The sequence below is a fragment of the Phocoena sinus genome, chromosome 20 (genome assembly GCF_008692025.1).
Source record: "Phocoena sinus isolate mPhoSin1 chromosome 20, mPhoSin1.pri, whole genome shotgun sequence".
Classification (NCBI taxonomy): domain Eukaryota; kingdom Metazoa; phylum Chordata; class Mammalia; order Artiodactyla; family Phocoenidae; genus Phocoena; species Phocoena sinus.
Window position 1 is genome coordinate 12,901,831 of NC_045782.1, and position 26,479 is coordinate 12,928,309.

The 26,479-nt window shown below is 55.2% G+C and overlaps 1 protein-coding gene across 2 annotated transcripts in view; it reads left to right on the top strand.

The window, feature by feature from the left end:
* Positions 1-20,459, top strand: part of RTN4RL1 (reticulon 4 receptor like 1) — a 65,640-nt gene extending 45,181 nt beyond the window's left edge. For both annotated transcript variants that reach the window (XM_032615083.1, XM_032615082.1), the window contains exon 2: positions 18,441-20,459. In XM_032615083.1, the coding sequence (XP_032470974.1) occupies positions 18,441-19,765 (1,325 nt within the window). In that variant the 3' untranslated portion in view covers positions 19,766-20,459. The remainder of the gene's footprint in view (positions 1-18,440) is intronic.
* Positions 20,460-26,479: the final 6,020 nt, after the last annotated feature.

Below are 26,479 nucleotides of genomic sequence, written 5' to 3' on the forward strand. Positions count from 1 at the left end.
GTGGGGGCACCGCAGTCCACAGACAGGTTAATGGCTCCCGCCTTGCGAACAATTGAATTTGCCCTCCTGAGCCTCCTGGCTTTGTGGAAGGGCCTCTTCTCCTGGGAGCTCAGCTGGACTCCCAGAGCCACAGGGCCCGGGTCAGCTGGGCCTGATTCGATCAGGAGAAATGAAGGACATGAGGCCCACAGACAGCCCAGTGCCCAGAGGGGCCACTGGCTCAGCCCAGAAAGATAAGCCCGGGGAGGGTCTGTGTGGGGGGCCCAGGTCCGTCCTAGCTCTGCCTCCATCCTGGGAGCCCCCCATCCTTGAAACACAGTTGAGAAGTGTCTGTAATATACATCACCATCTCCTCCCACCTTCCCATGTCTCTGAAAGGTGGCTGAGGATGACTCACAATCAGAAAGCTTGGAACCAGTCTGTTTTCCTCTGCATCTGCGCGGGTGTCCAGCACATGTTAGGTGGGGGGAGAAGAAACAAGTGAAAAAGACTCCATTCTTTCTTTACTCTCAGTACTTTGCATCTTGTATCAAACCCAACTCCCAGACATATATTGTGGGAGGCTCTCTGTGGGAGAGCTAGTGAAACAGTTAGGGGACAGGGACTTCCCTGGTGGTGCAATGGTTAAGACTCTGTGCTTCCAATGCAGGGGGCCCGGGTTCGATCCCTGGTCAGGGAACTAGATCCCACATGCATGCTGCAACTAAGAGTCCGCATGCCACAACTAAGGAGCCCACGTGCTGCAGCTAAGACCCAGTGCCACCAACCAACCAACCAAACAAACAAACAAAACAGGGGGCAAATTGCAAACCAGAGGAGACATCATAGGACTCCAAATGGGACATGCTGTCTCATGCCTCCAGGCCTTTGACCATGCCGTTCCTTCCACCTGGATGCCCTCCTTCTTCCCCCTTGAAGGCCAGGGAAGATTCTACTTCCCCTTGGAGGCCACCTTCCCACTGTGACCCCTCCACTACCTCGCAGCACTGCTGGTTCCCACCCTCGTCCATGTCTCTATAAGCATCTTCGAGGCTCCATCACGGGGCTGATGGTGCACTTGTTAACTCAATATGCAAATAATCATTGACCGCCTCCCAGGTGCCTGGCACTGTCCTGGGGGTTGGGACACCACAGGGAACAAGCAAGCGAGGGGAAAGACAATGAACATGTAAACAAAAAATAAACAAGAGAGTTGAGTGCTAAGAGGGAAATAGAGTAGCCCACTTCTGCAATCAAGAGTGATTGGGGGGCTTCCCTGGTGGCGCAGTGGTTGAGAGTCGGCCTGCCGATGCAGGGGACGCGGGTTCGTGCCCCGGTCCGGGAGGATCTCACATGCCGCGGAGCGGCTGGGCCCGTGAGCCATGGCCGCTGAGCCTGCGCATCCGGAGCCTGTTGCTCCGCAACGGGAGAGGCCACAACAGTGAGAGGCCCGTGTACCGAAAAAAAAAAAAAAAGAGTGATTGGGGTGGGCAGCGGCATGTGCTTTAGACAAGGAGGTGATGCTGGAGCTGAGGCCTGAATGCTAAGAGGGAGGTGGTCCTGCAAGGGCCTGAGGCAGAGCGGTTCAAGCAGGAACAGTCAGCACTAAAACTCCAAGGCAAACATACTGTATCATTACGTTTGTATGAAACATCCAGGATGAGTGAATCCAGAGAGATGGAAAGCTGATTGCCAGGGGCTGGATGGGGGGAGGCAGATGGGTATGACGGCCGATGGGTACGGGGTTTCCCTTTGAGATGATGAAAATGTTCTAGAACTAGATAGTAGTGATGGTTGCACAACATTGCAAAGGTACTAAATGCCACTGAATCATACTCGTTAAAATGGCTCAAATTGGGAATTCCCTGGTGGTCCTAGTGGTTAGGACTCCGTGCTTCCACTGTAGGGCATGGGTTCGATCCCTGGAACTAAGATCCCGCATGCCATGCAGTGCGGCCCCAAAAAACCAAACTACCACAACCACCACCAACAAAAATAAAATGGCTCAAATGGTACATTTTATGTTCTGTGTATTTTCCCATAAAACCAAACAAAACAGCCAAGGCAAGAATGAGCTTGCTGTGGTCTAGGAACAGAAAGGCCAATGTGGGGAAAATGGTAGAGGGTGGGGGAGGCGATGGGGGCCGGTCATGAGGATGTTATGGGTTGGTAAGAAGTTTGCATTTTATTCTAGTGCAATGGGGGAGCCACTGGAAGTTTTCAAGCAGGAAAGGAACAAGACAGCACTTACCATTTTTAAAGATCCCGTGGCTGTGTGGGCCGTGGGTGGTGATGGGACCGAAATAAAAGCAGGGAGATCAGATGGGGAAGCCACTGCTGTGGTCCAGAGGAGAGATGATGGTGACCTGGGACAGGGTGCGGGGCCATGGGGATGGAGTGATGAGAACAGATTTAGGATTTATTTTGAAGGTAGAACCAACGGGACTTGACGGATTAAAGGAAAAGAAAATGAGGGAAAGGGAAGAATGGAGAATGCCATTTACATTTTCAACTTGAGCAACTAAAAGGATGGAGTTGGCGTTTTACTGAGATGAGGAAGCCTGTGTGGGCAACACCTTTAGGGCACACAGAGTTTGAGCAGCTTGTTAGATACCCACGAGGCAATGTCAGGTGGGCCATTGGATGGGCTCGTCTGGAGTTCAGGACCGAGATAACCGTCTGATCTTCACCACCCCCACCCCACCCACACCCACCCCGTGGAGACGGTATTTAAAACCTGGCCCTGGGTGACCCCACCCCGGGGATTGGTATGGCATGGAAGAGAGAAGATCGCAGGGCTGTGCCTGGGGAATCAGGCTAAGTAGAGATCAAGCCGAGGAAGAGCCCCCAGCACAGCAGACCAAGAAAAGCAGCCAGTAAGGCAGGAGAAAAAAACAGCTGAGCCCTATCTCTGAAGTGAAGGAAGTGTTTCCAGGAGGGAGGGCCAACACCATCCAGTGCTGCTAAGAGGATGAATAGATGAGGACAAAGGAGTTACCTTAGGATTTAGCGGTGTGATTAGAGGTCGGCCTCCCTGTGAGTCTGAGCGCCCAGCATATAGTAGGTGCTCATTTAAAGGTTGGAGGACTTGAAATGAGCATGTTCTGCACTATGAGGCATAGATTGCCCAGAGCATAGGGGTTCGAGCTAGAAACCAGGTATTTATCAAGGGGAAATGGCTGAGGGGCATGGGCCACCAGGGAGCCATTGTCACAGGGAGGCCGGGGGAGGCTGGGGAGCCCAAGGAGCACAGGATTCCGGTTCGCCCAGTGGCACATTTTTTTTTTTTTTTTTTTTTTTTTTGCGGTACGCGCGCCTCTCACTGCTGCGGCCTCTCCCGTTGCGGAGCACAGGCTCCGGACGCGCAGGCTCAGCGGCCGTGGCTCACGGGCCCAGCTGCTTCGCGGCACGTGGGATCCTCCCGGACCGGGGCACGAACCTGCGTCCCCTGCATCGGCAGGCGGACTCTCAACCACTGCGCCACCAGGGAAGCCCCACTGGCACATTTTGAGGAGGGCTTCCTTCCACTTCTTCTCCCCTTTTCCTCTCAGGAGGTGATTCATATTTCAATATATTCCAGCTGAAAAAGGATCCGATTTTGAGCAGGTGGTAAGTCAGTACACGGAAATTTGATATATTTTGACTAATGCAGTTTGAAATTTGAAAACTGCAGACAATTTTGTTCAGGATCCATTTTTATACCAACTCATTATTGGGGGGAAAAGGCAAGATTTCAGGTTTCCGGGGGAGGATGTGTGAACCCAGGCCCGTCACCACTAAGCCCTACTACGTAGGTTTGACCTGGTCGGCTGGCCAGCCGACTGCCTACGACTGCTGCCTACTGCCTGCCTCAGCCGCCTGGTGTTCCGGAAATGCTTTCTTTATCTACCCCCTTTCAAGCATCCCCCTGGGGTTACTAGTCCAATTTAATCTGACCTTCAGCCCCACCTCTGTTGCACCAGCTCCAGGAAATCCCCGGGGCGGGCACTTAAGACAAGTTTTGTGATACAGACGATGGTATTACACAGAATTTCCCCTTCCTTCCCCATCTGCCTTGTCCATTTCCCCAGCCTCATGAGTCTGAAGCTCAAGGAGAGGAAATGAATAATGAAGACAGGGGCAGGGCTGAAGTTGTTGTCCAGGGAGCAAGGACACAGTTTCTGGGAGGTGGGGTATCTGCCTTTTGTGGTGGGGGAGGGTCCCTGAGGGGGCAGCGGCCTCAAAGGAGAGAGAGCTCTCCCCCCATCCCTGGATGCCATATCCATCTTAGTCTGGACCCTGGCTGCACCATCTTGGGTGAATCACTACACTTTGTTGAGCCTTATTTTTCCCACCTGTAAAATAGGGATATGAATACCTTCATGATAATTTGGGGAGAACATCCGATGCGTGTATGTGGATGCCCCCAGGATGGAACGTCTGGCACACAGGAGGGATTCAACACACCTTAATCTCCTTTGCTTCCCCACCCCAGAGGTCTCCTCTTCGTATGAGACACACAGCTTTTGTCTCTTGAGTAGCTCACAGCCTAGTTGGGAAGACAAAGAAAGGAAAGTGTCAAGTCTCTGAAAGGCCCCCATGGGTGGTGACTTTCTGGGTGCAGAACTTAAGGCTCTATGGGTTAACCTTTCTGGAAGGTGACTTATCATTGTGTGTCAGGAGGACTTGGACAGTGAATCTCTGATTAAGGGAAAGAGTGAAAAATTTGGATAAAGCTTTATGCATAAAGATGTTCATTCCAACATTATTTGGTTTTAATTTAACTACTTCTTAAAAGAATCTATAGGTACATTCACACGGTAATGAACCAAAAGTTCCTGACAGGTATACAGGTGAAGTTCCCCTCACCCTAGTCCCTAAGCTTCCAGGAGAACCTCCCAGGAGGCAACTGATATTATCAGTTTTGCCATGATAATTTATAACAGTGAAAAATGAAAAACAATCTAAATGTTTCACAGGTAAATAAATTATCTTCTCTCCATACACTAGGATACTAGCAGTCTCTAAAAACCATACCTGTTACCACACCTTCTTTTGTCACTTAACTGTGTGTTGTCTCTGGCCCCAGGCCCTCAGCACATGCTGTTTCCTCTGTCTGGAATCCTCAGCCATCCCACCGGAGTCCTTCTCAATCTTTAAACTCCCAGCCCTCTCACCCCCACCAGCTAGGGGAGCCTCCACAGTTCTCCCGGCTCCCTGGATCTCTCTCCCTGTACTCCTCCTTACAGGCCGTGCTGATATATGGATGTGGCCGTTTGACGAGTGTCTGTTTCCCCATCAGACCGTATTCTCCTGGAGGATGGGGTCAGTCTGTCTGCTGGGCTCCCTGTGGCTGCCTTAGAGCAGAACCTCACAGATGGAGGCACCTGGAGATCTTCTGAATGAATGAATAAGTTAAGCGGAAAAGGGAGGATACAGAGCTGCTTATATAGCATGATCCCAATTTTATTGCTTTAAATAAAATTTTTATTTAAATTTTATATATCCCTACGTAAATGAAGGAAGTCTCATAAGAAGGTACAGCGAGGCACTGTGGATGGTTGTCAAGGGTAATGGGATTGTGGTGATTTTTCCTTTTTAGTTCTATGCTTTTCACATTTTCCACAATTAGCAAGTATTACTTTAAAATGAAAACAAATGATCAAGAGTGACTTTAAAGAAAAACGTTGTGGTGGAAAATAGGGTTTGGGGACACCGGGAAGCCCATGCTACCTGGGCTAAAGCTCTCTGGATAAGGGTCAGAGGCTGGCATGTGCTGGTGGCTGGCCAGACTAGGGCCCCTGAAGAAAGTACGGGGCCATACCAACAGAGAGGAGGAAGTAGTTCAAGGCCTGGGACCTGAGATTCTCAGCTAAACTTGGCAGGGTATTTTTTTTTTTTTGCATGATTTATTTTTTTTATTAAATAGTAAAGGCAAGCATATATAAGGTATAGCAAATGTGAAAGTTAACATGTCTGAGTCTGCTGCTCAGTTGAACATACAGAACGCCACAGATCCATTTGAAGCATTCCCTGCCAAGTGTCTTAAGTAGCCAGTCAAGACAGATTCTGCAAAAGGGTCAAGAGAGCAAGGTTTGTGAGGTGAGACCTGAAATGCCTTGTAAACTCAGTTATCCTCTGCATGAGGCCCCTACCCTGGGGTCCTCCAGCTGCTAAAACTTACTGTATATTATATATTGTATATGTTTACGCATTCTAAGCCATCTCAGCTGACTAAAGCACCTGGTTTCCTTGCTTTGGGCTAGAATTACATCAGCTAAATCATTCATTCATTCACTCACCAGTTATGCACAGATAAGCTCCATGCACCAGGCCCCAATTGGACACCCCAGTAGTTCCACACCTCTGGTGGTGAAACCAGGTGACTTTGAGTGGGGAGTGCAGTGAGAGGGAAAGCACCGAGGAGGGTGGACGGCCTAACCCAGAAGGTAGGGTCTGGCCAATGTATTTCTACTCCCTGGGGGTGGGAAAAATAGAAGTTGGTCTGAAAGTACAAACTTTCAGCTATAAGATGAATGAAGTCTGAGGATCTAAAATGTAACATGACTAATAGAGTTGACATGCTATGTTGTGTAATTAAAATTTTTAAGAGAGTAAACTTAAATGCGCTCATGAAATTATATATATTGTTTTATATAAAATTTATGTTTGTATATAACACATATATAAACACACACATAATTATGATGTACGCTTCAAATATATTACAATTTTATTGGGCAGTTATGTCTCAATGAAGTTGAAAAAACCCCACAAAAACACAGAAGGTAGGGTTTGTGGAGGCTTCCTGGAGCAGGTCCTGTGTGAGCCACCAAGTCATGCGGTTACCAGGTACATAAGGTACACTTCTTTGGTTGTAAGGTGGAGAAATCTAGTCTGGCTGACTAAAGCAGAAGAGGAACTCATTGGAAGGTATGTTAGTTAGGACACTTTGGCTGTAAGTAATTGAAAGCCCAACAAGAAGAGGATTTAATATGTCGTATACCAAGAAGTTTGCAGATCCCAGGATTGGTGGACTCATTGGTTCCACAAGGTCATGATGGACCCAGGTTCTCTCCATCTTGGTGCTCCGTAGTCTTTGCCGAGCTGGCTTTGATCTTTAGGCTGGTCCCCTTAAGGTTGAAAGGTGGTACCTTAGCACCATGCATTTCATCCTCACCCAACCACACTCAGAGGCAGGAAAAGAGAACATCCCTTCCTTGTGTTTCTTTTGAAGAGGAGGACAAATTTTCCCAGAAGTCTCTCAGCAGATTCTCTTTGTGTCTTATTGGTCAGAATGGAGTCACATGCTCCTGTCTAAACCAATCACTGACAGCGGAGACGAGGAATAAAGTCCCACTTCCTGGGCTGGGGAGAAGCCTGGCTCCTCTAGAGCGTGTGGCTGCCTGAGAGCTGAAGACAATTTGGATCCTGATAGCCAAGAAGAAGGGTGTTAGATGGACCTCTGCAGAAAGGAAGTGGGACCCAAAGGAGAAGCTGAACAGCCCAGCTCTGGGGAGGGCAGGGACCAAGGTGGCCCTGGGGGTCTTAGTGGAAAGAACTCCTGGGGCAGTGTCCTCAGGACAGCCCCACCAGGGTGAAACAGTCGAATCACTCTGCTTCATGTTCAGGTTCAAATTCCTGAGGGAGCGTCTAATTGGCTGAGCCAGGGTTCATTGCCCTGCCTCCTAAATCACCTGCAATGAGGGAGGGGTGGTCCCCCCACCCCACCCCCAGGGAACTTAGGGTGCTGCTGCCACAAGACGGCAGGGAGAGGGGAGTGAGTCGGGGAGAGTGGGAATCAGGGGAGCAGGGCCAGACCATGGGTGGGCTTGGGAGCCATGCTCAGCTGGAGGGACTTCACATTTGTGAGAATTCTTATTTGCAAGCAACAGACACCTGCCTTGGCTAATTTAAATAAAAGGCAAATTTATTTAAAAGATACTGGGTCATTCACAGAATCTCCCAGAGGGTTGGGGACTCCACAGGCAGGAACAATGCCCCAACTGAAGCAAAGACACCTCCAGCGGGCACCTCCAATGTTCCCGCCACAGTCCCTGCCCCCGCTGGCTCTGCCACTGCTGTCATCCCGGCAAGCGTGGATCCTGCCTGGGCCCCTGCTTATCTGCCTCACTAACTCCTAGCTCAGAAGTCTAGGGTAGCTGTGTCGAGGGGGCAGAGCCCAGGCGCTGGGCCCTGCCGGAGCTGCAAGGGAGGCTGGGAAAGTGAGGGATGGACCTTTTCAGCTTCCACAAGGAGGGAAGGCCTTATTTACAGAAACTGGGAGATCTCCCAAGTACAGGAAGCGGGTTTAGTGGCTGGGTGACCGGAAGGAGTGACAGATGTCCACAACATACTATCCTGAAGGTATCTAGGGAGACTGTCAGCTCACGGAGGCCAGGAACTGGGTCTTTTGTCCCCAGAGCCCTCCTGACATGGTGCCTGGCCAGAGGAAAAGGGGTGGAGTAAATATTTACTGAGCTAATGTACTGTCAGCAGGGGAGTGACATGAGCAGGCTTCATTGGAGGGGCCAGACAGCCCCAACTGTCCAGCTAGAGGCAAGGAGAACTTGAGCAGGGGCTGGGGCAGTGGGTGTGCAGACACTTTCTGTTTCATTGTCTCCACAGACCTCTCCTGTGACCGGGGTGGCTTGATTTCCTACCACACAGAGAGCCTGTTTCATTCTGTCTTCTTCCTCCTCAAACTCCCACCCTCTTCCCTACCTTCGCTCTCAGCTGATGACCCCCACTTACCTCCTGGAGAGAAGAGAAGCCCTCGGAGGCTAACTCATCGTCTCCTCTGCACATACCGTCTTCCGTCCTGTTACAGCGCGGCAGGTGTTCCCTTGGAGCGCTGAATCTTTGTCTTTTTGGCCCTCTCACTCCTAATGCATCAGTTTTTCTCTCTCTTTCCTCCTGGATCATCCCCAGGAACATGCAAACAGATTCTAGTTTCTTCCATCTTAAAAAACAAACAACCTCCCTGGACCCCACGCCCCTCCAGGTCCTGCCCAGTCTCTCTGCTCCCTTCACAGCCAAGCTTCCCCCAGTGAGTGGCCTCTGGGTGCTCACAGATGTTGTTCCCTGAGTCCCCTGGGAGTGTTGTTTCCTATCCCACTGATGACAGGCTGGGCCCTGTGAGTGACTTTGACCAGCGAAGCATGAGCCCAAGTGACGTGCATCGCTGGAAACGAAAGCCTCGAAAGCCAGCCACTGGCCACGTCCTCTGTCCCCTCTGCCACGAGACCGGCAGTGTTCTGGGTGGAGACTGAGCTCTCCACCTGGGTCCCCGAGCAGAGCCTCAGCTGCCCCGCCTTAGCGAGAACCCAGTCTTTGTTGTTGTGAGCCGTGGAGACGCTGGGTCCCTTGTCCCATCAGCGTGCCCTAGCCTGTCCTGACTGATACGGTGCTATCTCCCCTCCTCGCCTCCCATTGACTCTTCATCCCACTCCAGCAAGCCTTCTGCCCCCACCTTTCTACCAGAAATGAACTTTCCAGCATCACCGATTCCCCCCATGTTGCCAAATCAACTGGACACTCCTCAGTCCTCACGTAAACTCTCAGCCACTCTCATCACAGCTGATTCCTCCTTCCTCTGGAAACGCTCTTGGCTTCAGTCCCACCACGCTTCCCGGCTTTCCTCTGACCTCGTCGCCCGTTCCTTCTCCTTTACGTGCCTTCACAATCACTGTGTTGCCAGAGGCCTCAATCCTCTATCTTCTCTCTCTCTCTCTCTCTTTTTTTTTGGCCGCGCCGCGTGTCACACGGAACTTCCTCTACCAGGGATTGAACCTGGGCCCCCTGCATCGGAAGCGTGGAGTCTTAACCACTGGACCCCCAGGGAAGTCCCGCCTCTATCTTCTTTCTTGACTCTCAGAGGTGACCTCATCTATTCCCACAGATTTAAATACCATCCCTATGCCAAGTGTTCTTCTCACTTCGGGGCTCCAGTTTTGAACATCCAGCTTCCAACTAATCATCTCTATAAGGCTTAGGACTTTGTACGTCCTAAGCGGAGCTCTTGCTGGCCCCTACACCTGTTTCCCTAGGCTCCTCCCATCTCACTGTACCCTTATCCTCTGTACCCACCCCGTCTCCCTCGCACTGGTCCATCCGTATGTCCTGTCATTTCTACATCCCAGATGTTTCTCAATCTGTCCACTGCTCTCTGTCTCCATGGCCCCTCCCCCTTCTGGACCACCCACATCTCTCGTGGATGACAGCCATAGGCCTCCCTTCTTGCTCCCACAAATCCATGCTCCAAAAGCAGTGCACCCAAATCCAATCAAGTTGCGCCTACTTCAGGCTCTTCATTGGCTTCCTGCCAGACACAGAATCAGATCCAAACTCTTTTTCTTGTTGTTTGGCCATGCCACATGGCATGCGGGATCTTAGTTCCCCAACCAGGGATCGAACCCACGCCTGCAGTGGAAGTGCGGAGCCTTAACCACTGGACTGCCAGGGAATTCCCAGATCCAGCCTCTTGACTGAGGCTTTTAAAGCCCTGCAAGGCCTGCCTCCTGCCTTTCTGACCACATCTCATGCCCCTCTCCCTCATCCACACCCAGTCAGTCCTGCCCCAGGGCCTTTGCACCTGCTGTTCCCACTGCCTGCAAAGCTGTTCCTCAGCTCCTTCTTAATCTTTAGGTTTCAACTCAAGTGCCACTGCTCAGAGAGGCCCTCCATTCATCTCACTCTTAACCCCCTCCTGTGTCCCCAGTGCCCACAACCCTGTGTCAATTTGGGCTTGTGTGGTTGTTTAAATCGTCTCCCCCTAGAATGTAGGCTCCACGAGGGAAGGAGCCATGTCCCTTACTGTTGTAGCACCAAGCACAGAGCTGTTTCTCACATGAACGAAAGAACTAGGGGACAGATTCAGAACGGGGATGATCGATACCCTGGATGTGAGCTCTGAAGCCCTTTCACAGACAGCATGGAAGGGGCAGCTATTCCGGGGACTCGGAACAAGGGCTCCTGGTGAAGAGAGCCTCACCTGCTTCTCAAAGGCTGGGTCCCGTCTTTTGTTTTGTGTCAGCCGATGCCAGAGCCTTCAGGGATTGGTAGAGCACTGCCCACCACTCCCTCTCCCTCACACCCCCCTCAGGGACTCCCTAAGCAGGCATCTCAATAGACACTTGCCCCTGAGGACTGCCCCAACCCCACAGAGGTTCCCAGCCCCACTGATTACAACATAGATACCACTTGGGTGTCAGTGGTCCTGTCTGGTTGCAGGTGGGCCCACAGGTTTCTGGGGTTTGAGGGGAGGGACAGTTGGTTCCACAGGGAGGAGGCAGAGCCCAGAACCTTCTCAAAAGCTCCGGGAAGGTCTGGCTCTCAGAGGCCCTCACCCTCAGCCTTGGAGTCTGGGCTGCCACAGCCCGGGTTCTGGGGCCCCCAAACTGAGAAGCAAATTTGAGTAACAGTGGACACATATTATGAGCCCCAGGGGAGCTTCACGAGGTGAAGGTAGAGCTCACATGCCCTGGGCTTTGTGCAGAGAGCTGGCAGCTCCAGGTGTGGGGGGATGGACTGGGAGAGAGGGCCACGTACAAGGGTCAAGACCCCGTCCACACCTGCTAAGCCCTGGGGCAGCCACGGCCTGGCAGGGAACTTGAACTTGAGCTTGAGCTCTGACTCGGTATCTGATCTATCAGGTCCCTCTGCCAAGCCTCTGGGGTCTGGGAGCACCAGGGTGGGTGGGGCGAAAGCCAGGGTCCACGGGGGAGGGGGTACAGCAGCTCCCTTTGATGCAGTAGCTGTAACGCAGTCATCAGCCTTGGAAGCACCTCCCCTGCAGCTGAACCTGGTACCGGTTCAAGGCACAGCCTCACTGAGTGCTGCCGACACCCAAGAAGGCGGATGCTCTGACTCCCAGTTCCTGGGCTAAGAAACTGAGGCTGCGGAGCTTTAGTGACCTGCCTGAGCTTGTCCAGCTGATACGTGCTCCCACTGAGGCTGGTCCCAGGCCCAGGCAGTTCATGGATACAGAGCTGCCTGTGCCGGCCTCTGGTGTCCCCCCACCTCGCCTGCCCATGCAGGGACCCCCGAAGCGAGGAGGTGGTAGATACGGGTAGGCAAAGGATAGGGGAGCCCAAGTTTGCTCCAACAAGGCCCCCTGAGAGCTCGGCAACCCAATTAGCACAGCGTTCCTGGCCAGGCCTGCTCAGGGGACCAGCCGCAGCAGATGAAAGCTGAAAGTTTATTCCAACAAGGGGCCGCCCACTTCCCAGCTGAGGCTGATCCTGGTGTGCAGGAGGGGCTTGGAGTGGGTACATAATTCAGCGTGTCAGGAGGAGAGGGGGAGCTATAGGCAAAGCCAGAGTGGGTGCTGAGATAAGACGGGGATGTCAAGGACGGGTGTGCCTCTCCTCGGAAGAGGGCCCTGACCCCTCTCCAGGGTGGAGCTTGGGATGCTCAGGGTGAAAGCATTGGGCGGCCAGCCCCCTTGATGGTCTCCAGACACAAGTGTGTGCTGACATATGCACGTGCATGTATTCAGAGACGTGCACATGGCCATGTACACACACATAGATAAAACACACGTAGATAGATGTGCACAGATCCACATCCACACACACAGGCTCTGTCTAGGGCCCGGGCTGCAGGCACAGTGCCTGAGCTGTGGGTGTCTGGAGAACACTCACGCTTCATGCCTGCCTGTTTATTCCCTCCCCATCCTGTGGCCAGAGGTTTTTGGGGGGCTAGGGCACAGTCCTGGTCCCCAGGTAGGGTGACTCACATTTGTTTGGGACTTTCAGATATTAGCACTAAAAATCCTGTGTCCTGGGAACACCCCCCGAGTCTCAGGCAAACCTGCTCTGGTCACCTGCCCCAGGCCCCATGCAGGCCTGGTGTGTATCTTCCCTCCCAGAGCCCTCCTCACCACCTGTCACCTCTCTGCTGGCCAAGGGTCCCTTGGGAGAGAGCCAAGGCTGAGTCTCTGCTGTCACCCCAGAGGCCTCTGTACTAATAAGAACCATTATGTTTATTGAGCACCTACTATGAGCCAGGCTCCGGGCCTAGGGTTTTCTTCTTGAGCACCTACTGTATGCCAGGCACTGTTCTAGGCCCTGGGGGGACAGCAGGGAACACACCAGACAAAACCATTGTCCTCATGGAGCTGCCCACTCAGTGAGGGGAGACAGAAAATAAACAAGATAAATAAATAAATGAGGTGAATTTATTAGGAGAGAATGAATGTTATGGGGAAAAGTAAAATAAAGAAGGAGCCATTTAAAATAGGCTGCTGGGGGCTTCCCTGGTGGCGCAGTGGTTGAGAGTCCGCCTGCCGATGCAGGGGACACGGGTTTGTACCCCGGTCCGGGAAGATCCCACATGCCGCGGAGCGGCTGGGCCTGTGAGCCATGGCCGCTGAGCCTGCATGTCCGGAGTCTGTGCTCCCCAACGGGAGAGGCCACAGCAGTGAGAGGCCCGCGTACTGCAAAATAAATAAATAAATAAATAAAATAGGCTGCTAGGGAGAATTCCCTGGCGGTCCAGTGGTTATGACTCCGCGCTTCCACTGCTGAGGACTCGAGTTCAATTCCTGATCAGGGAACTAAGATCCCACAAGCCGAGCGGCATGGCCAAAATAAAAATAAAAATAAAAATAAAATAGGCTGCTGGGGAAGGCCTCACTGAGAAGGTGACATGAGGAGGGACCTGAATGATGAGGTGCCCTGCAGGTATCCTGGGAAGTGCTCCGGCCAAGAGGGGACAGCACACACATACGCTGGAGCAGGACACGCCTAGCACTGAGAGGACCAGAGGAGGAGGAAAGCCCAGCTCTGCCCTGGCTGGCTTCCTTGTCTCCGGGAAGTGGCCTGTGGTTGGGTGTGGCACGAAGAGACAGTGCTGAGTGGCCTGAGGCGCCAGTCGCTCTGTGAGCACAGCTGGCCTGGCCTGAGGCTGTCATCCAGCCAGCAGAGTCATCCCGTTAGATTAGAGAGGAGCATCTGGCAAGGCTGGGGCAGCAGGTGGGCCGGGAACCGAGCCCAGGGCAGGGGGAGGGCAGGCTGCAGAGGCAGAAGGACTGACCACATGGCTGACCAGTCTCCAAGCCTCAGAGCGCCCCACGGAGCTGCCTGGGGGCTCCTGGGGATGCCAACCCATCGGGCTGTCCCTGCACAGGCGTAGGGAGGGGCAGGCACCAGACTCAGGTCTGGGTGAGGCCCAAGACCTTGAGGCCCGGGAGGACTGACCAGCCCTCAGATGAGGCTGCCCCACCTGCCCTGCTCACCAGCTGTGTGGCCTTGGTCGGCCACTCCCCTCTGTGACTCATTTCCTTCTCTGTGGAATGGTGCGGCACCCCTGGGGTGTCATGAGGATCCCATGTAAAGAACCTGGTACTCAGGGCTGGGTCCTGTTTGGTTAGCTCCCTTCCTGCTTCCGGGGCGGGGAAGCTACAGGACCCCTGCCACGCTGGCCATCTGGCCTGGGACAGGAGCAGGGGCCCTGTCAGTTCTGGTCCCAGTAGGGAGCTGTCTGGCCTCCCCAGCCCTGGATGTCCCTCACCCAGCTGAGCTGTAGTTACAGCATCTTAGGGAGCTCTGGTTACTTAGAGGCTGAGAGAGGGCCTGCCACCTGCTTCCCCACCTCAGCATCTTTGCACATGCTGTGCCCTCTGCCTGGAATGCCCTTTCCACACATCCCACCAGGTCCAGCCCCTATCTTATGAATGGGCCGCTGAGTGGACTGGGTGAGGGGCCCGCCCATGCACAGGCTACTTACCCCGGCCCCCACAGGTCCCTGCTCAGCAGATGAGGGGTTTGGGGGTTTGTAGGAAGGAGGACATGAAAACAGTACCTGCTCTCTTTTCCTGCACGTCCTTTGTGCTGGCAGGGGAGCAAGAGGACTTTGTGGAGGAGGTGGCACAAGGCAGCAGGTGCCTTCCCCATGCACACGCCTAGGTGCCTGCTCTGGGCCTGGCACCTGCTGGACTGCCTGGTATGGAGACCCCCATCTGCTAGTCCACGAGGACCTGCCAAGTTCATCCCAGGCCCCTCCCCACCCCGGCACTCAGGATACTCCAGGACTCTGGCAGCAAGTGTTGAACGGAGGAGGGAATGAATGAGGCTGCAGAGATGTGTGTGAGCTCGTGTGGGAGGCCAGGAGGTCTGGGAGCCGCTGAGCAGACAGGTGGATGCCCCTGGAGGAGTGGGGGGAGCAGGGGGAGGAGGGGGCGGCGGAGGAGAACCTGAGAAGTCCGGAGTTTGAGTCCCTGCCTTGCTTTCTTCAGACCCCATCAGGCAGAGCAACCCCCTTGCCCCCCCAGAAGGCGGCAAGGAGGCTGATGAGAGGAAGTGCAAGGCTCCTCCATGGAGACTTTTATTCCTGCTAACTTGCGATCTTAAAATGCACAGCAAAGGCACCGATGTCATTGTTAGTACAGCAATCAGCAGGTCGGGGCTCCCATGGGCAACACAGAGGGGGCATGGGGGGCACAGGAGGAACCGTGGCGATGCAGTGCAGAGCCTGCCTGGGAAGAAACGGGCAGGGTGATGATCCATGGCCAGGGCACCCGCTGGCTCAGGCAGGGGTGCCAGAGGCAGGTGGGATTGGCTGGGAGAGCTGGTCCAGGGCCGGCCTTGAAGATGGGACCAGCTTCCAGAGTGGAGAAGCAGACTCAGGTGAGACCCACCCCAGTGCCCAGTGGGAGGGGGCAGGGGTACCTGCAAGGGCGGTTCCCCTGGCCCAGGTCCCCTGGCATCTGGACGGTACTGGAGGATGGAGAGCAGCTCTAAGCATCGGCTGGGGTCCCTGCCTTCTCCTGGGCCCCTCTCAGAGGAACGACAGCACAGTGGCTCCTGTCCTGGGTGCCACCTTTACACCACCCGCCCCCCCCCCCCCGATATCTGACCCCTCCCACCTGCCGAAGTGTGTTCAAACGCCAGCTGCTAAGCCCACGCCTAGATTTTTGTACAGTTGGCTTTTACCCAAACCAAGGTCTTCGCCTGTTTTCCCCTGTGCCCCAGCACCCCTGGGGGCACCTGCCTGAGGGAGGGGTGTGGCTCTTTGTGGAGCCCCTCTCCCCCGCCCCGCCTCTCTGGGGACCGCTTCAGAGAATCCCCCCCCCCCCCCGGGGCCTTACAGAGAAGATCCACAGCAGCAGGCAGATGGGCTGTCTGCCCCACCCCAGGTCAGGGGGCAGAAAAAGTCCCGCAGCCCCACCAGGCAGGGTAGTTCTTCGGATCAGAGGGGTGAGAGCAGAAGCGCTTTGTAAACTCTATAAGCCGCACAGATGTCGGCGGTGTCAGCGCTGAGCCTGCCACGTGAGCGGCTCTCCCTGCCTGACTTAAGGGAAGGGAATGCCTTGTCTTTGCAGGACCCCAGGGGGTGGGGTCCGCTGTGGCCCTGTGGTTCCCACGAATGGCCCCAGCCCTGTCCCCTGCAGCACAGTGAGCACGCTGAACACCCTTGAGCTAGGAGGGGCACCCTGGGCTCCCTCAGAGTGGCAGGCTGGGGGCACCTCCCTGGGGGCAGCCTGCGCAGGGCCGAGGAGCAGAGCAGAGCTGAGCGAGCGGACAGGGAGGGGCAGGCTCTGAATGGGCAGCCGCTGTGCGCTGGGCCTGCCTCCCAGCCTGGGTGTTGGAGACTCAAGGCAGTGGGCAGGCTCCCCGCGAGTCAGCTGGGGTTTGGGGCCCAGGCTCCTAGAGGGTCCTCACTGTCCTGTCTCCTCCTGCGGGCCCGGGGCCCCCTGGCCAGACCTAGGAGAGCAGTGGCGGACTGGAGGTCAGACTCCACGTGGGGAGCGCTGGCATAGCGACCATCTCCGACTCTTGTTACACAGGGGGAAACTGAGGCTGAGGAGGCCCCCGCCCGGGGCCTGGCCTGCAGACTGTCCAATGGTTTCAGTGACTGAAGCAGGGCAGGGGCCACACAGAGCGTGGCCCAGCCCAGAAAGGGACCTCACAGCTGCTCTGTCACCGCCACCACTGCCGAGGTCATAACTGCTCTGAAATGCAACCAAACACAATTATGCAAAAACCGAATCATGTGCGATGATTTTTATGTGTTGGCAACGTTCGGTCAAAGCCAGGTGATTACAGGGGGACGGGAAGCAGCTGTTACTCTCTGGGAGCCCGTAACTCCCAACAGCTGGGAGCTGTCACTTTTTTATGATGCCGTTTCTGTGAGGAAAGAGGGAGTGGCAGTCGTGGTGAGGGCCACCTGAGCCCAGGCAGACGGCTGGGGTGGCGGCCGGCCTGAGGCTGGGAGCGGGGCTGGCCCGAGAGTGGCCAGGAGGGCTGGTTCTCTCGTTGAACATGCTCTGGGCACAGCTGGCAGCAGGAAGAATCAGCCGCACTGTCTCAGGCCCTCGGCTCTCCCCAGAGGCCTGGCTGGCCAAGCTAGAAGGGAAGGATCGGGATGCCAACCCGGGCAGAGACGAGATGGCTGCCCGGCCCTGCAGGGTGGGGGTCTACAGGCCTGGAGCCCGTCCCTCCAGCACTGACACACCTGCCAGGCTGCCTGGGGCAGCTGCGACCCTGGAGAAAGGCAGGTAATGAGGCTGCTCCGATAATGAGCACGGGGCCATTATCCAAGCGCGGGCTGGACACATCGAAAATAAATTAAGGATCCATTAACAAATGCCTAATTATTGCGCAATTAGAGGGAAGCTACAGAGGAAATGCTCGGGACAATCGCTAGGCAGGGCCTGATTGGCAGCCACAGCCTGGGATCTCCAGCGAGGCAGGGAGAGGGGAGGGGCTGGAAGGCAGACCCCAGTGGGGGGCAGCCTCATTCTGGCTGCTCCTTGGACCCCAGAACCATCAGCCCTGGTGCCTCCCCCAGTCCATCACACACACACACGTCCTTTGTGAGGGACAACTATTACTATTTAGAAATGAGGAAACTGAGGCACAGGGGGTAGTGCATACATGAGGACATGGAAGGCACTGTAAATGAGAAATCTTTCAAGATAAACTTTGATGTCATGCATGCATGCTTTGTTATTGGGAATAATTTAAATAAAAAGACTCTTCAGGAATCCATATGAGATATTTACTTTGTTAGAACAGGACTTTGCACCACTATCTGTTCAGGCAGATCAAAGCAAGTAAGTGGCAGAGCTTGGACAGGAACCCGAAGCTAGCTGCTGCGTCCGTGGGTTGTGACCCCAATCCTACCAAGGCTGACAGAGCCTAAGGGGGTGGGGCTCAGAAGCTATGGGCGGGGCTAGGGGTTTGCTGGGTGGGGCTAAGGAAGTATGCCGGATGCCGGGGGGATCAGAGCCTCTACCCCAACCCATCTCATAGCCCAGGCTGGGATAGAACCCCCAGTAGAGGTGGGGCACCAGGACGTGGGGAGCCATCAAGAGCCAGGACCTCGGGGGGCTATGACGCCAGACCGCTGAGTGCAGCAAAGACGAGGACAGAGCCCCAGCGGCCTAGGAGGGTCACGTGCCCATCGAGCCCGGCACCCGGAGTGTCTCCCACCTCCCGGGCAGCCCCTGACCTGGCTGTGCTCTCTCTCCCCGCCAGGGTGCTGTGTGGAACTGCTGCTGCTGCTGCTGGCCGGGGAGCTGCCCCTGGGCGGCGGCTGCCCGCGGGACTGCGTGTGCTACCCCGCACCCATGACGGTCAGCTGCCAGGCGCACAACTTCGTCGCCGTCCCCGAGGGCATCCCGGAGGACAGCGAGCGCGTCTTCCTGCAGAACAACCGCATCACCCTCCTCCAGCAGGGCCACTTCAGCCCCTCCATGGTCACCCTGTGGATCTACTCCAACAACATCACCTTCATCGACCCCAGCACCTTCCAGGGCTTCATGCACCTGGAGGAGCTGGACCTCGGCGACAACCGGCAGCTGCGGACGCTGGCGCCCGAGACCTTCCAGGGCCTGGTGAAGCTCCATGCCCTCTACCTCTATAAGTGCGGGCTCAGTGCCCTGCCGGCCGGCATCTTCGGCGGCCTGCACAGCCTGCAGTACCTCTACCTGCAGGACAACCACATCGAGTACCTCCAGGACGACATCTTTGTGGACCTGGTCAACCTCAGCCACCTGTTCCTCCACGGCAACAAGCTGTGGAGCCTCGGCCAGGACACCTTCCGGGGCCTGGTGAACCTGGACCGGCTGCTGCTGCACGAGAACCAGCTGCAGTGGGTCCATCACAGGGCTTTCCACGACCTCCGCAGGCTGACCACCCTCTTCCTCTTCAACAACAGTCTCTCCGAGCTGCCGGGCGACTGCCTGGCACCCCTGGGGGCCCTGGAATTCCTCCGCCTCAACGGCAACGCCTGGGACTGTGGCTGCCGGGCGCGCTCCCTGTGGGAATGGCTGCAAAGGTTCCGTGGCTCCAGCTCCGCTGTCCCTTGCGTGTCCCCCGAGCCTCTGCATGGCCAGGACCTGAAGCTGCTGAGGGCCGAGGACTTCCGGAACTGCACGGGGCCGGCGTCCCCGCACCAGATCAAGTCGCACACGCTCACCACCACCGACAGGGCCACCCGCAAGGAGCACCACCCACCCCGTGGCCCCACCAGGGACAAGGACCACCCGCACGGCCATCTGCCCGGCTCTCGGTCGGGCTACAAGAAGCTGGGCAAGAACTGCACCAGCCACAGGAATCGCAACCAGATCTCGAAGGCGGGCACCCGGAAGCAGGCCCACGAGCTGCAGGACTATGCCCCTGACTACCAGCACAAGTTCAGCTTTGACATCATGCCCACGGCACGGCCCAAGAGGAAGGGCAAGTGTGCCCGCAGGACCCCCATCCGTGCCCCCAGCGGGGTGCAGCAGGCCTCCTTGGGCAGTTCCCTGAGGGCCTCGCTCCTGGCCTGGATACTGGGGCTGGTGGTCACTCTTCGCTGAGGACGTGGGGCACCAGCACCCAGCACTGCCACATGTCCACCAAGGAACAGGATTTCTTTTCTTTTTTTACAAGTGGAGGATCTGCTGGGTTTCAGGCAAAGGCTGGTAGAGGCTTCAGCCGCTGTCTGGGCCCTGCCCGGTGGATTATAAACCCAAAGTGTACAGTCCCAAGTGAGAGGGGATTAGTTCATCCCACCCAGCTGTCCCAGCCAGCCCCCGGCCGAGCACCTATGGACAGCATCCACCCAGCAAGGCAGTTAAAGCCGCAGAGCAAATCCTTCATTAGCAACGATGGGACAGTGCCCCACGGGAGCTGGGCTCTGTGGAATCCTGGTCATTTGGAGAGGTCTGAAGGGCTCCCGCCACTTCCGGAGGAAGCAGGACTCAGAGAACAGACAAGGGTCACCAAAGAAGCTGGGTCCACAGCTATCTGGGAGCACATGAGCAGGTGGCATTTTGGCTCTTGCCTGAGGCCACTTAGTCACCCTGCCCTGAATCCAACCATGTGCCACCTTCAGTCCCTCCCTCGGGGGTAACGCCTCTCATTCCTGATGTCTCAGGCAACCCTGGCAGACCCGGGCCCAGCTGCTGGGCTCCAAGAACCAGTTACCAAAGGAAAGATCATCAGAGGCTGAAATTTAGAACTTCATCGTGTGCAATGAGGTTCTCACAGGAGGTGCAGTTTTATAACTATGTCCACTTTATATATATATATATATATATATATATATATATATATATATATATACACACACACACACACACACACACACACCCTCTACATATATATATATATATACACACAAATGCACAGGCCCTCGCCCTACTCCCTTACCAAACTGTATGTCTTATCATGTTTATAAACTGTACGGAAAACTATATCTGCTGAACTGAGGATTGTATTGGTGATTTCTAGCAAGAAAGGAGTTCTAGGATTTTTGTCTAGAATCCCAACCTGGCAACAGTAGTCCCCATGTAACCTGGGCTTGTCAGGGCCTGGGGCAAAGGGGCAGTGGGTGGGGGGGTGTTGTCAGGGAGAAGGGGAGGCAGCAAGAATCACTTCAGGGGACCAATATTCTTAGATACTTGGAGCATCACCATGTTTTTATATGCAGCACAAGCCCGTCTGCCAACCCGGAGCACCCAATCACTCCCAACATAGCAGCTGTTGGCATCAGGGTGAGAAGGCAGAAGCAGCTTGTTGGACATCGGGGGGCTAGGCCCTGGGGATGGGCTGGAAGGAGAAGGGGAAGGAAGGGGCTTTGGGGTTCTTAGGCCGGCGGGCGAGGCAGTATCCACAGTGTTAGTCCAACAGGCTGGGCAGTGTCGTCAGCCTAGTGTTTTGCCAGCCACAGTCTGGACGGGCCAGGGATGCTCTGGGCATGAGCCCAGGCCTCCAGTGCGGCTCAGCTGCTGAATTTTTCCTTGAGGCTCTTTGATGGGCATCCCAGCAAGGGTCCTGTGTAGGGCGGCAGGAGGGAAAGCATCAGGTGGCCTTAGCAGAAGGGGAACAAAGAGGGCATTTCAAGAACCATCTCAGGCACTTCTGCATTACGGAGGCCCCGTCCCTCCTGGACCCTCTGAAGTTGCCCCGGGGACGGGCAGAGGTCAGGGGGTGGCCAGACTCAGGGGTCAGGAGTGGGCACGTGCAGGGAACGGAGCACGCAAGCTCAGACAGGGTAGAGGAGCTCAAGTCAAAGTCAGCCATGCTGCCGGCTGGTATCCGTGCGGGCACAATCCTTTTTGGCTTTGCACAAACCCAAATTCCCCACCAGAGAGAATGTGTGTCAGGAGCGAGAAACACTGAATCCAATTAAGAGAGAAAAATAATAATAAAAAAAATTCTCTTGGACAAGAACCCTGTTTCTCATTTCCCAACCCCGAATTCCTGAAGGCGTGGCAGATCCTGGGCTTTTATGGGGTGGGCGAGCCTGGCTGGGTGCAGCTCTGAGGACACAAGCACGTTTGTTGGTGGGAGGAGCTGTTTGGAGCAGGGGCACACTGACTCACTGGGACACGTGTGTGTGCGCGAACACACACACACACACACACATTCTCGGTTCCATTGTTCTTCCCTCACCGGCACGGGACATGACTCACTTCCCACGCGCTGGCTGGACTGGGTCAGCACCATCTCTGTGGCTGTCTCCAGAGCGGTCTGGCCCTGGATCATTCCCGGCCTGTTCCCAAGAGCTTCACAGCAGCAGCTGAGCTATTGATTCTTAAGGGGGCTCGGGGGCGGCTGGAAGGGACCTGCCGGTTCCTAGGGCCCAGAGGGGATTCCAGGAAGCTGGGGCCCGACCCATGTAGCAGTGGACGTGGATGGGGTCTGGAGGCTGCACCCGCCTCTCTGGCTTTGGAGACAGGAGAGGGTTCCCCAGGTAGAGAAAAGAGGCTGTTTCCAGGCCTGGACAAAGCCTCCTCAGTGCAAGGCTGGAAATGTACACTAACGGGAGTCCGGTGACGGCAGAACAAATTGTCTTTGGCCTGCGTTTGACCCCAGTGGTCTGCCTGCTCTTACCCAGGCCGGTGCCAGGGCCTAGCTGTCCCCTTAGAACCCAAGGATGTTGTTATGTTGTCGATTTCATTTCCAACTTTAAACAGCACAGCCCTCAGCAGGAAAACCAAGAGTCCAAGCACTTTATTAAATTAAAAAAAAAAGACTTCGAAAGTCCTGTAGTATGGAAGTGAGATGTCAGTACAGAAACGCTAATGTTTGATAAATGATCCACTTCTGTCAAGCGCAGCACAGTCTCTGGTTGCCGTCTGTTATTAGAGGCGAGGCAGAAGGGCCCAGACGCCAGGTGTGTTTTAGCAGCTTGCTCCTCTAAGAGGGGGAGGGAATAAAAGCTCTATTGTGGATGACATCACTTGTCACTGAGCAGCTCATATGCTACACAGGTACAATGACAGCATTGTCTGAAACATCAGAGCAAGTTCACAGGTCGGGAGTTAAGCTAAGGCCTTTCAACTCACCAGACCCAGCATCCCTCCTAGGTGGTTCGGGGCAGGGAGGTGTGGGTTCCTGCCTCAGGAGCCCTGTCCTCCTCCCAGAGGCTGAGGCCATCCCCCAGCCCTCTGTGGTGGGGCCGGCCCCTTTGCCATCCTTGCTCAACACTTTCCCTAGGCCCCGAGAGGCAGCCATCTCCTCATCTTCCTCTCTCACCTCCAGCCACACAGCCCTCCTCTCTGGGGAAGTGGCCTTCAGGAGGGGCTGGGTGACCACCAGTGGTCTCAGCATTTCTCTCCACAAGTTCCTCCCCAGGCCCCAGAGCTTGACTGGCTCCCTACCCTTCATTCAACAAGCGTTGAACAAGGGTCTACATGTGCGAGCCATCGGCCCAGGCTCTGGGGACCTGAAAGTGAGAAGACGTGGCTCTCCTGAAAGGAGCTCAGAGCCTAGATGTGGAAGCAAGTATGGCATGGGTGAAACCAGGGTGGGATTGGTGTCTCTGTTAGCTCACCCCCCAACTACCATGAGAAACTTGGCCAGGGTGGGGGCAGTCAGGGAGGGCTTCCAGGAGGAGGTGACATGCTGAAGGGTCTCAGAGGATGAGGAGGCAGCCAGAGAAGAGTGTGGGGAGTATTACAGGCAGAGGGCTGGAGGCATGCAATGGCACCACGTTTGGGGTATCTGCAAACAACTGTGAGCTGAGGACTGGGAATGCTGTTTGGGGATGTGTGGGAGGTGAGCCTGGCAAGCAGAAGGCCCAGGAATCCTGCTCGGGGACTTGGATCCTACTCCGAAAGTGGAGGTGTGAGCCCCCCACCTTGGGATCCTCTTCCCTACCCCGAACCCCCAGTCCCTCTCCGAGCGCGTGGCCCTCACCCGTGGCATGCTTGCCAACGTTCCCCAACAGTGGATTTCATCATCGAAACTTGCCTCTTCTGCTCAGCCAGATCCTTCCCCCGTGCCAGCAAGTTGGAGCGCTCCCTGGAAACCTGCCTGGGCTAGAGTCCCATTCCCAGACACCTGCTGCTTCCAAGCACGGACTGTATCCCACAGCCGTTTTGTCTCCTACGCTCCCTTCTTTCCCATCCATGAAGGGATCAACCCACAACCCTTCTCCTTGCTTCCAAGGGGCTGCCCAGACACCCCCTTGGGCATCTCCACATGTGCCCGCCCTGGCAGACCATCAGAACTCCCCCAGACCGCATCTCCCTTTTTTCTCTCCTGCTGGGGCTGTTCATTACCAGGGAACCAAGAATCCCATTTAGCAACTGTTTACTTGTCACCTAACTAATCACTCAGCGCTCTGCCACCATGGCAAATGGGGGCTCCAGAAGGCCTGTTGGCAAGTTTGTGGGGGCTGGGGGAGCCAGGAAGTCCTCCTGGAGGACAAGCTGCAGGGCAGGGGGTCAGAGAGAACAGATTTGCTGGGAGGGCTCACTGGAGCCAGCTGGGAGCCTCAGGGTCTCGGCAGCTCCCAGCAAATCTTCCCTTGTATTTTCACCACCCAGACTGTCCCCACCAGCCCCTGGCTGGACCCCACCTCTGGGACCCAGCTCCTCAGGGCCCTACTCAACACTGACCTGGAGGATGCCAGCCTTTCTTTGTGTACCTTCTTATATGGATCAGGGGTGAGTGTACCTTCTGATGGGGTCCTGGCCAACATCTACCGTTCAGCCTCTTGACCCAACTGTGGTTGCATTCTGACTCACCTCCTCCCAGCCTGGTTCTCTGGCCTAAGTAAGAGTTTAGCCCATCAGCTATTATTCCATCCCATGTCACCAATTCCCCACTCTCAGTTTGTAATGGGCCAATTTTCTTTTACCTTCTGTCTACCTGGAAAATTTCTCAAGAACCTTTGCACGTTAAAATATCCTTTACAGCTCTCCACTTGATATCTCTTTCTGCTCCTCTAATTGTCCCTTTTAACTCACTGTGCTTTCAGTATAAGTCTCCCACTCTGCCCCTTTGCAGGCTGTTAATAAATACAAGCTCTAAAAAAAAATACATAAACATCTATTGTTGGCTAAATAACTCACAACGCAGCCAAAAAGCCAGGAAGAAAGGGAAGCTCAGAGTGAGACGTGCCCACCTATGCTCGCGCTCAGGCTGTCCTTGCCTATCTCTTTTAAGAGGACTGCTGGGGGCTTCCCTGGTGGTGCAGAGGTTGAGAATCTGCCTGCTAATGCAGGGGACACAGGTTCGAGCCCTGGTCTGGGAGGATCCCACATGCCACGGAGCAGCTGGGCCCGTGAGCCACAACTACTGAGCCTGCACTTCGCAACAAGAGAGGCCGCGATAGTAAGAGGCCCGCGCATCGCGATGAAGAGTGGCCCCCGTTTGCCACAACTAGAGAAAGCCCTCACACAGAAACGTAGACCCAACACAGTAAAAAAAAAAAAGAGGACTGCTGGAATCAGGGTGGATTATGGTCCTAAAAAGTCCACTGGGTGAAGGAACTGAGGATGCCCCAAGGGAGAAAGAGAAGCAGAGAGTAGCCATAAGGCTGTGTTGACAGGCCGTGCTGCTCCAAGAGCAATGCGGGAGGGGTGAGGACAAAGGGGACACGTGCGGGCAGCAGTGGCTAATTTCAGTGGTATTTCAGTGAGCTGACCCACAAGGCCCTTTCCCTCCAAAAGAAGTGGGTCAGCCTCCTCCAAGGTATGCCACCAGCCTGCATGGATGTGGCCTGCCCTCCATCTCTCTGCTTTCAGCTCTTATGGCTCATTAAAGCTCTTCGTTTCTAAGCACCAGGAGGGTAGGGACAGCTGTGCCTTTCGTGTCACCGATTCCTATGTGGCAGCGTGCACATTAATGGCGTGTCTGAATGGCAGAATTTGACACCCGCGGCTGCAGAACGGGCTCGGGTCACAGTGCTTTCCAAACTGGCTGAGGCTCCACGCCACCTCCACCTCCTTCACCCAGGCATCTCTGGGAGCCCCTGCCAACCACAGCTTCTGCTGCTTCCTCTCAGAAGAGAGATGAAGTGAGAGGTATTAAACTCTTCAGTCTCTGTAAGTACCATTTCCCAGGAGACAGACTCTGAGGAAAAAGGAAACACAAGTGCTCAGGACCTAAACAGGTGGGAGGCCTCCGAGGCAACCGGCTCCATATCACCCAACCCTCCAGCTTCAGGGACGGTCACGAGCAAGAGAATGATGCCCTCCAAGTGGCAGCTGCTGACCAGAGGTTGAGATGTGACAGCATCCAGGTGGCCACGCCCTGCTCCAGCCAGAGAGACATGCAAGGGACGACCACCATATAAGACATTTTCAGGGATGAGGGCCAGCGGGATAAACCCACAGGGGGAACCACGGTGGGGGACGGGGTCAGGTGTGGACCGGTGGAGTCTGAGCAAAGACCCCAGAGGGCGCACACACAGTGTCACTTGCAGAGAGAAAGCACAACCCTACAGGGCAGTCACGCAGCCAAAGGGTCAAGAGACAGGGAAAGATTCAGACAGACAGACAGACAGGAGGGTGCGATAAGGAAAAAACCATTTTGCACTCACACATCACTCAGGCGCCATGTCCTGTCACTGTCCCTCGTGCAACTGAGCGTGGGACATTCACGCTGTCCCCAGATTTGACACCCACCACGTGCATGGCCCTGGACAGGTGACAGCCCATCGACGAGGAACTTACCTTCCGGCCAAGAGCAGCCCCCTTTATTTCATTACAAGGGGGGTGGTCAAGAGCTGGGTGGAGGCGTCTGTCACGCAAATGCCTCCCCACCCCCCAGCCAGGGAGAATAGAGGGTGGGGT